We start from the raw sequence: 10,597 nt of genomic DNA, 5'->3' as shown, positions 1-10,597 counted from the left end.
CTTTTTTTTAGCTATTTCTATCAAACTGGTCAGAAAATTTAGATTCCTCTTATTTCATATATTGATTTATGCTATTTACTCTGAAAAAAAGTTTTCCACTTATTCATAACATGTTATTGTTTAACAGAAGTGTCTGCATTTTTTATTACTCTGACTACTTTTCATTATTGTAAATAAGGGGGAACAAACAGGGCCAGATCAGAACAGGTCTGATTACCATGCAATTAACGGCCGTATGATGAACTGTCCTCTCTTTGCAAAGATAAAATAAAGTGCCCACTGAGTGAAATCCATTGATCATTTATTTAAGTGGAGTGAAAAGTTGAATACTTTTTTCCAACGACACAAGTATGTCAACTTCTGTCAATGATGACGGCGCCATTGTCATTGGGTCTTTTGAAGGCCACAACGATGACCTGTTTAGCAAATAAACATCTCAGTTTCTTCTGCAATATGCTCTGGCTCTGAAATTCAGACACCATGTCCTTATGCGACCATATTTAGATGCTGCACACCCAACATGTCACCAATCAGGTCTAGAAACACTAAGGGTGAGTATTGGCATGGGTGTTGCTATTAAGATACATGCTATGACACTAGGGTCACAATACGATATTATCACAATATTGCAATATCATGAGCTTTTGGGATGTTTTTCATAGCTATCAAAATTAAATATATAGATAAAAGAGCAAGTGCTGTAAATGTTTATCAGAAGACATTGATCATTTTTATTATTTTGGTATCTATGTTGTTTGGGGTTTGAGTCAGTCCACGTCTTCACCTATGAGTGCCTCAACTTTAGATGTACAGGGCAGCTGAAAATCACGATATAACACTACTTGGTTTTTTCCCACACTCCTAACAAACATGATGTTTTTCAAGCTCATTGTAACCACCTGTTTATCCTGTGTTTGTCTCTTTCCAGGTACAAGAATATCGTGCAGCTTTGGACTTGCCGTCCTGCTTCTGGTGTGTGGCTTGGTGAGGGATGCCTTGTTATAATTTAAAGAACAGTCATAAGTCTCTCCCATATTCTAGCCCAACTGTTGGCTTTGAAAGCAAACAGAGGGAAAAAAAGAAAAAGTAATTGCCTGTTTTACCTCCCTTCGTAACCTGCTCACCATGACCCACCCCCTCTGGAGCTCTACCACGCGGACAGCACAGTTTACCCCTCATTTCCTCCCCACTTCTGCTCTTGCACTTAGCATATTGTTACTAGCCACTATAAACACCAGTCACGACTGCAGCGGAAGGATCACCTTTTTTCTACAGACGCCATCGGAGAAGCCGCGCGAAAAACACCTGGACTCTATCTCATTGGGTAACTCTCATGGAAGAATGACTTTCTTATTCGATGTTGACATTTCCGTGTTCATTGCTGAAAAGTAAACAAGAAAATCAAAGAATCTATATTTGTGTAGTATATATGATCCTAGATATATGTCTGTTTTATTTGAACCACATAGAACTAATGTATGTGCTGTATACATAGCTGCTGCTGATATCGGCCATGGATCATTGTGAATAGGCCCTCTAGCCTCCAGGTGAGATCAATCTAAAAACAGTATGTGTCAAATTAGACGATTGATGTTGAGCTTTGAAGTTAAAAGGTTCCTTCTGTTTCCGTTTCTCTTTCAGCCATATTAGCCGTCCGCATTTCAACTGTGCATAATTTTAACATCTTGTTAGTGATTCATTATAAGACATGCATGCTTGGGCTGAAGGTTTTAAAGCAGAGGAAAATATCAAACCTACACGAGGCCAACACTTGTTACGGCGTTATGAACTGCGTTTTTTTTAATTTTTCTGTGCTAGCTTTGGTGTGAAAATAATGCCCCTCCCCCCCTTTGTCATTTTAATTTGTAATGCAACCTAAGTAGGAATAAAACAAACAAAGTCTCTATTTTATGACTTATTGTAACTGCTGATGTGTGACAGCTGGATGACTGATTTTACACCAATGTTTCGCCCAGCGGGCGCCTCATCAGAGGAGGAATCTATTCAACTCTAAATTTCAATGGATCTGAAACCTGATCACACTTCTTTATAAAATGCAAACTATTTCTCCTGTTAAATATTGAATCGGAGGTAAATCATTTCCAAACTTTTTCCACCTTTAATGGGACACATTCTGCAAGATTTAACTCTCAAAAGAGAAAAAAATACATCCCCTAACTGAAGCCTTGATTCGCATTCATCAAAAGCAACACGTTGTTTAATGACATTGGCATTAAAATGTTTGCTATGGAACTGTGAAGACAGTCATGAATAATTTGGAAAAGAAAATATGGCACATGTGCTTGTGTTTCCCTAACATCACTAAGAGGATTGAAAGGTGCAGCATTAGTGCCATGTTCTGATTAGTACAACCATCTCCTGTGCTCCATGGGGACAACATGATATAGATAAATATAGCAAGAGATTAATACATGTAAATGTATAATCAAATACATTTCCAAATAAATAAATCTACCCTTAAATATCTAAAATATACCCTTAAATTAATATCCCTAAATAGTATACTCTACTAAATACTTGCCATTCTATCTGTATTTATTCATTTCACGGCGTCTTTGCAGTGTAAACTCCAATCAGGAGCTTTTGTTGCAGGACGATAGACAATTTGGGTTAAATTGATTCTGGTTTGATGACACCAAAGCTGCACTCCTGGGATCAAATTCTAAAAAAGGGCTAAGTCAACTCATTTTAAAATAATTAGATAAACACCACAAGCCAAATGTTAATGAGAAATTAAAGCTAAATATGCCAAGCCTTTCATCCTGATAGTGTTTATTTAGTCCTTTTTGAGCCTGAAAAGAGTTTTTGCACAGGGTGCAATTCATCAACCTATGCGATACTATATAGTGGACTTTATAGTGAACTTATGAACTGTCTGTTCAGACAGATGATTACTACGTTTTGCTCCTAATTGGTCACCATTGGACTCCAGCTCCCTACACGCATTCCATGATGCTGGGATATATCTGCTCAGGTTGTGACCATGGATGATCATACTTTACAAGGCATTTGTGGGAATTTTTGAGTCCACTACTTTTTCATCATCTAGACATTCAGACACTTGTATAAAATGACGTAAACCACTATATATTCCTCCTTATAGGGGTTAGGGCATATATACGGATACAGCCAATGTCTCTACCATACTAAAAGTATAACCTTTAGCACCATTGTGCTTTGGAATTGAATTTTCCTGATAATTCATAATGGTAAAATCTGCAAAAAGTCTCTAAAATCCCAGAGTCTAGCTTCAAACACATCAATTGGCTTCTGCGGTATTTTCTCATTTAATCTGAAGAAGTCCTATTTTTTTTTTTTACCTGTACATTTCTAGATACGTTACAAATTTGGAATGAATTTTGTCACTCGTATTCATCTATTTCTTGTTCTTGAGTACAGCTTGGTAGAAAGATGGACATTCCTCCATAAAGCTAAGCCAAAAAAACAAAAAACAAATAAAAGTTGTCAATTCACTGGTGTGCATGCATTTAAAGCTTTACTCTTACCAAAAGATACAGATTCAGGAAAATGGAGGCTGAATTAAGCTTAGCCTTGCAGGGAGTTCTGGAGTAGAGTGGCTGCTTCTTCAAACCAAAAGGAGTTCCCTAGTCTCCTTGGAGGATTTCTTCTAATGTCTCACAGGAATAATAGACAGGAAAGTAACTAACTGTTGTTAGAGAGACTATTGATGGAGAGCGTGGTTGTTCTATGTTCCTTCTGAGTTCCCATCAAGGATCTGACCCCCACACACTCACACACACACCACAAATAAGGGAAGAGGATGAGTAAATACGTCACATTTAAGGAGGGAAAAGTTTCGAAATGGAATAGTTTTCCGTTTCGACGCCACAAACCTGCCCTTTAACTATGCTTTTCTGTTTGTACACACATACCAGAGAAAGGCGATGAAGAAAAACTTTGCTAGTTATAATATTTACACCACTACCTTAAGGTGAATTGTGTTGGATTTGGTTGAACTTTTTGTTTTTCAGTTTCAAACAGAGCTCATGTATCCAAGGAGTTTCTCCTTTTTTCTTTTGTATGCAAATAAGATTTAGGATTAACACATTCTGACAATCTGATACAACATTTCCTGGACTAATTCAACATAAGAAAGTTAGTTTTTCCAGAGAAATGGTTTTAATTCACAGGGTTTAATTCAGACAACAAAGTGTTGATTTTAAAATAAACAACTGGCAGATTTTCCCAGAAAGCCAACCCATTGGTGAACTCTTGTCTCTCAAAGGCTATGCGCTAACAGCAACATCAGTGTACTTTGAAACTATGGGTTGCTGATTTGAGTCACAGCCCAGTCCTTGTGTCCTTGTGTCTTGACTTGTATTGGTGACACGCTGATGGTCTTTAGAGGGTCTGGTAGTCCCTGGTTTTGCTTCTGTCAGCGTGACCCATGGCAGCTATGGCTACAATGTTTTAGACAGGATGGGAATAATTTCCACTGTTATGTTGATGATACTCAGCTATATTTGTCCATAAATTGACACATTCATGAGGTGTTAAATTCTGAAACTATACATTAGTTTTATATAAATTCACAATGGTAAATGTTGCATTTAATCTATTAAAGGTGTTGTTCCTAAGGAGCCCATCTGGTGAGATGCACAGAAATGTTTTTTACAAGATGTTTAGTCATGGCCAGACGTCACTAATAAGTGGGTACGAGGTGGATAAGTTGTGGCCACAAGTTATGGTGAGGGAGCTCCTTAATGGTGGTGTAGCATTGAATGCGATTTAATTTATTTATATAGCGCCAATTCACAACACGTTATTTACAATTCACCAGATTATGTAGTTAAATTGATTCAAAGTTTTCTATCCAAGGAATACCAGGTGATTGCATCGACTCATTGACTCGAAGGCAATCCCTCACACTAAGCATGCTTGTAGCGAAAGTGAAGAGGAAAAACTCCTTTTGAACAGGAAGAAACCTCCAGCAGAACCAGGCTCAGTTTGAGTGGCCTCATTCATTCAAGAAACATAGAGAACAGACTTGATTTCATTTTATTTCAAATTGGAGTGAACTGTAATGACATCCTGTGATCTCTTAACTAAGAAACGGATGGAAACGTATGTGGGCATTGGCCATGTTATTGACTTCATCCAAAAGGTCCTGGAAGGACCCAGGGGACTGGATGTAGCCAGGTGGCATTTTAACCTGATCTAGTGTTGACCAAACAGACATGTAATGATGGATTAAACTTCATAAACCAATCAAATTACCTTGTTTCAATAGATATCTCATGTATAAGGGCTCATGAACACTTTGAAGCACCGGCGTGTAAATTTACAACAATCAAACACAACATAAAAACTCCAGAAATGTTAGCACTCCTGTTCCTGTAGGTTCTAGTCCACTACAACCTACCTGCATCATTAACCCAGCATGCATTGCACAGTTGAAAACATGGCGACCTCCATGAGTAGAAAATATAACTTTTAAAGAAAAGTTTTTATGTACCACAAGCAGCAATTTAAATGTTAAGAGGAAAATTACAACATATTTAGGCAGATATTTTCAAATAGTCACAGATCCTTATAATGTCATCAGAAAGAGACCTAAACTGAAAAGAATCTGTAATAGTGCATTTTTAGCCTAATTCAGCAATTCAAACTGCAACAGCCATGAATGAGAGAGCAGCAACTATCTCCTTTATATAATTATACCGAAGAGGAAAGTTATCCTCCATGAGTACCACACTGACGTTGCATTTATCCTGCATTAGGATCAGCTCCTAACTGAAGTACATGCTGGTCAATAGCACATTTTTTTTATGTCTTTGCACCCCAAACATAGAAGTGGCCAAACAAACAGCATGATTATGCATCTAATCATTTATGCTGTGTTATAAGCTAATATTAATCAGCAACATGACAACACAACATGCAATAATCCTACTTTAAACCCGTACTTCATTTTGCAGATTAAGCAGAATCCCCTCTCCTGTATAGTGTAATGCATTGCCAAAGAATGGGTTTAGGGGAAACTTGTTGATTCAGCAGTGAGGTTCTACAGGCTGATGGAGCACAGCGTGCTTCCGGAAGACCCCGAGACGTCCTCTGATCAGCAGCCTCCAGCGACACGCCAGAGCGACGGAGAGGGGTCCAGGGCGGCCTAATCCCTTCAATTCTAACCTGGGTGCATTTGAACGGTAAATCTACCATCGCTAGTCTCATATTCGCCGCTCTGCCGTGACTGGGAGCTGATTGTTTTTAAACGAGAGCTGTTATATAATATAATACAGAAAGTTTATTTTGCAAGAAAGAAGAAGGAAAAAAAAAATGTGTCTTATTTTCCAGGAATGGGTAACTGGTTCCCGTAGAAAAGTTTGTCTGGATGCTTTAGAAGCGCGTTGCCAAGCCTGAGTGGACGGTTTCTCTGACCGTCGTGTAAAATAAAAAAAATAAGGTTGCAGATCTGTATAACTTGTAAATGAAATAAGAAGCATGTAAACGTTTTATTTCTGTTGGTTTCTTGGAGCCATTTGAAAAGGCAGAGGCCAGTAATGTTCTGTATTTGTAAAAATAGTATCATGTACTCATATTCACGTGTTAAAGAATCCAAAGTGGATTTTTTCCATCTCTTGAAAATGAACTGACAATTATTTTTTGTTTTGTTTTGTAATCAAAATAAGAATATGTATTAATATATATATATATATAAATCGATATATCACAAACCCCTCCTCCTTCATGACCACTTCATGACTATGGAGTGAATTTTGTCCCATTACTGTTTCAAAAAATAAAAAACACATTTTATAAATGAAAATTTAAAAAATAAAAATTCGAACAAAAAATGCAACTTTAAAAAAATGTATCCAAAGAAAATATGAGTTTTTTGTTTTCTCTGATTTTATTTTTTCCAAAGAAAAAAAACATTAAATTAATAATTAAATAATGATTAGGGGAGTGGCGGCCTAGTTGATTGCATTGACTCACTGACTAGGAGGCAATCCCTCACACCAAGCATGCTGGTAGCGACAGTGGAGAGAAAAAAACTCCTTTTTAACAGGGACAAACCTCCAGTAGAATGAAATAGGGTTATGAATTTGAGCCCCACTCCCACAGACTCCCACTCTGGGTCTCTGAGCAAAGACCCTTAACCCCACACTGCTCCACCATGGCAGCCCACTGCTCCCCAAGGGGAGAGATTAAATGCTGTTAATTTAATTGCTCTGGACTTGTGACAGTGTAATGACAATAAAAGTTGGGGAAAAAACAATGATAACTTATTATTATTATTAGTTAAATTAGTTTTTTATTTTAGTTCACTTTTTCCTATTTACTTTTACTTTCTTTCTTTTCTCATTTTGTGTACAAATAACATTCTTTCCATTTCAAGCCCAATACTAATGCTCTATGGAGTAAATTTTGTTCCATTATTGCAGCAAGTAAAGAACATGTTTTGTTATTGAAAATTTGAAAAAAAAAAAAAAAAAACATTTAAAATTGAAAGCCTTGAAATTGCATTTCAAATGGCCTGCATTCATGTTGGCCACATTTGTATTTTAACATTTTAGTATTTTTATTGGTCCGTTAGGCGTCCAGAGCAGGCATTCGTATTGGGCTTGGAATAAAAGTTCTAAAATGAAATTTGAAAAAAATGTAATGTGAAAAAGATAAACCGTATCTGTAAGAATTTTTGAAAAAATAATGTTTGTAAAAATAAAATGTAGAGATATATGAAAATAAACACAAGGTTACTCCAAAACACCATTGTTTTTTTTTTTTTGTTTAAAATGTTTTTTTCTGGATTGTAATTTTTTTTAACCATCATTTACAAAGCATTTTTTTTTTTTTTTTTATGTTTGTTTCTACTTAAAAATGTGTTGATTGTTCGTAGCAGTAATGGAACAAAATTCAGCCCAAAGAAGGAGAAGGAATAAACTACTAAAGTTGAATTGTTATTGGAAAGAGTAATGGTGGCTTACAAGCCTCTCAGTCTCTGCCACCAATAAGTAGAGGAGCTCATGCTGACATCTCGAGCTGTGAGATTTTATTTTTTTATCACTAAGCTATCCCTTTGTTCTGTTTCAACCACTCTCAATGTGTTTGTTTCTTCTAATAATGTACCATTATTCTCGATGCGGTTCTGTCTGTCTGTTAAGCTGTCAAAAGTTCTAAAGAACCCTGGTTCTCTCTTTTTTTTTCCTTATCCTTTGGTATTGTGTAAGGCTTCTGTAATGAAAACATTGCAACCGTTTGTATTATAATGACAGTATCAGAATAATATTTAAATAAACCATTTTCACAGATGAAATTCAAACACTGAGGAATCCCGTCTGTTTACACTCCTCGGCTCTGCGGTAAATAGGCTGGAGAGACTCCTTACGGTGCCAGAAACCAGTTGGTTAACAGATCGATGGACGGAGTAAAGAAGAGACACCTTGAGCAGAATGACAGAAACATCAAGTCATTAATGGCTGCAGGTTTTTTGCACCATTTTCGGTTACATGCAACAACATATTTTTTTAGCTTTCTGACACAATATTGGACCATTTAAAACACAGATTTAAGCTTCATAAACTCTCAGAAGGGCAAGATTTATTAGCAAAAAGAAAACCTGTACATGAAGTTATGTTTTGTTTTTATTAAGTATTTTTATAATGTTTTTTGTTGTTGGCATTCATATAATTATACCGGTTTGATAACTTACTAAAACATCTATTTTGAATTTATAGCCCCCTATTGTGATGTTAATGTGACGGGGATGCATCTAATTGCAATCATCACCAAAGTTGCATTGCTGATCATGGCTGCCAACAGATCGCACTGAGGATTGTAAATCTCCGTATGGTGGAACCCCAGGGGACCGAACACAAGCTGGGATTGTTAAAGCAAGATGGCCAACAGCTGTTATACCTGACCCTCTAAGATCTAGATTATCAGCACTGAGTCGGCGCTGATTTCGCTTCCTTTTAATTAGGGGGAAACGTATGGAGGGAACTGGGTTCCATTGTTGTTGCAAGGAAAGATGTTTTGTAAATTTGTAAAAAAAAAAATCTAGAAATAAAACTTTGAAAAACCTCTAGATAAAAGAGAAAGTTTAATATTTTCATAGATCTTTTTTTCTTTAAACTTTAATTTGCAGTTTTTATATGGACAATGTTATTTTTTCCAATTTTTTTTTACAAATTGCATTCTTTTCAAATTGCATTTTTATCACTTTCTCTTCACTTTAAGTCTAACAAAAACTCTCACTGTTGATTCACACATTGACTAATAGAAATGTTGTTGCTAATATTCAGAACTATGTAGAATGTGATCTTTATTATATAATGTGAAAAATAATTATAATAGTAGGGCTTAATCTGAAATGGAGAAATTTGAATAATAACACTTAACAACATGAAAATAGAATATTCAAAAAGTGAATAGAATAGAAGGGGATAGAATATTAAAAAATATGTATTTGGAAAAAAAATTATAAAGTATAGAATAAAAAACTTTGAAAAGAGACAGAAAAAAAAGTCAATTAAGAAGCTTTTCAGAAATTTCAAAGATTCTCTTGGCAGTTTTTTCCCTTAGATTTCTAATTGCAAAACAGGTTATTTAATTGCAACATTAATGGATTAAATTTAACTCCATAGAGTTGGCTTGTTTTGGAGGCCACTTATTTTCTTCATGCACTCAATAGATGATACGTATTGGAACTATTTTGCTTACAAGACTCTGACATAAATGTTCCTTCACTAGCTGAATATCTCAGGGCTTTCTACACTACACTAACAAATCTGTTTGTCAAAAACATTGCTTGGAGTGGGAGTTGCCTTGTTTGTCCCTTATGATGCCTTCATTGACATCATGCATGGTGACTTATTTGTAATTTCTTGAACTGTAGTACCAGTACCACTGGTGGAGCTGGATATACATTTGAAGCTCTGACAGCTGATAACATGAGTTGTCCTAAGCTTTGCTTCTTAAAAGAAAACATTGAGAAGGGCAATAATAATCTTGAGACAAGTACCATCCAAATACCAAAGTTGCCGGAATGAAAATGATCTTCTAAAAGCCAGAGCCCTAACCCTAACCCATAATGTTGGACAGGAAAAAGGTGGCCTGCCCTCCTCAGGACCAAGGACAGCTCCTGCTCAAGTCTAACACTTATAACAAATGAGGGGAGAATGGAGCAGGAGATTGATTTGGAGGGGTGATCCGGAGGCTGCACAGATCAGCTGTGGTAAGAGAGAGATGAACCAAAATGTGAAAATTTTTATTTGAGTCATTCGGAGTTGCGAACATCACCGTCAGGAAATCCAGATCAAAAGAATGAAATCCTAGATAGAAACGTCTTAAAGGGGCTTTCTCTGCAGGGTGGCTGGGCTCTCTCTTAGAGAGAGGGTGAGGAGCTCAGTCATCCAGAGAGGCTCAGAGCAGAGCTGCTTCTCTTCAGATGCCCACTGGACGCTACTTTTGTCCAAGCATGTTTTACCACAAGGAAGCCCAGGAGACGGGCCAGGATCTGTGTCTCCCTGCTGGCCCTGGAGCGCTTTGGGCTTCCCACAGTAGAGCCGAAGGAGGTGACTGGGGTGAGGCTAGTCTGAGAGTCTGACTGTTG

General features: G+C 36.8%; 1 protein-coding gene across 1 annotated transcript in view; it reads left to right on the top strand.

Annotated features, from left to right (window-relative positions):
- The window catches only part of LOC107089959 (V-set and transmembrane domain-containing protein 2A-like), a gene marked incomplete at its 5' end in the record, with an annotated part of 44,403 nt that extends 41,452 nt beyond the window's left edge, over positions 1-2,951 (top strand). The window contains one exon of the mRNA XM_015383052.1: positions 929-2,951. Coding sequence (XP_015238538.1) covers positions 929-1,005 — 77 coding nt within the window. The remainder of the gene's footprint in view (positions 1-928) is intronic.
- Between the last annotated feature and the right edge of the window lie 7,646 nt (positions 2,952-10,597).

Source organism: Cyprinodon variegatus, unplaced genomic scaffold, assembly GCF_000732505.1.
Source record: "Cyprinodon variegatus isolate N-32 unplaced genomic scaffold, C_variegatus-1.0 Scaffold274, whole genome shotgun sequence".
Taxonomy (NCBI): domain Eukaryota; kingdom Metazoa; phylum Chordata; class Actinopteri; order Cyprinodontiformes; family Cyprinodontidae; genus Cyprinodon; species Cyprinodon variegatus.
The sequence above is the reverse complement of the archived record's forward strand: the minus strand, read 5'-3'. Positions and strand labels throughout refer to the sequence as shown.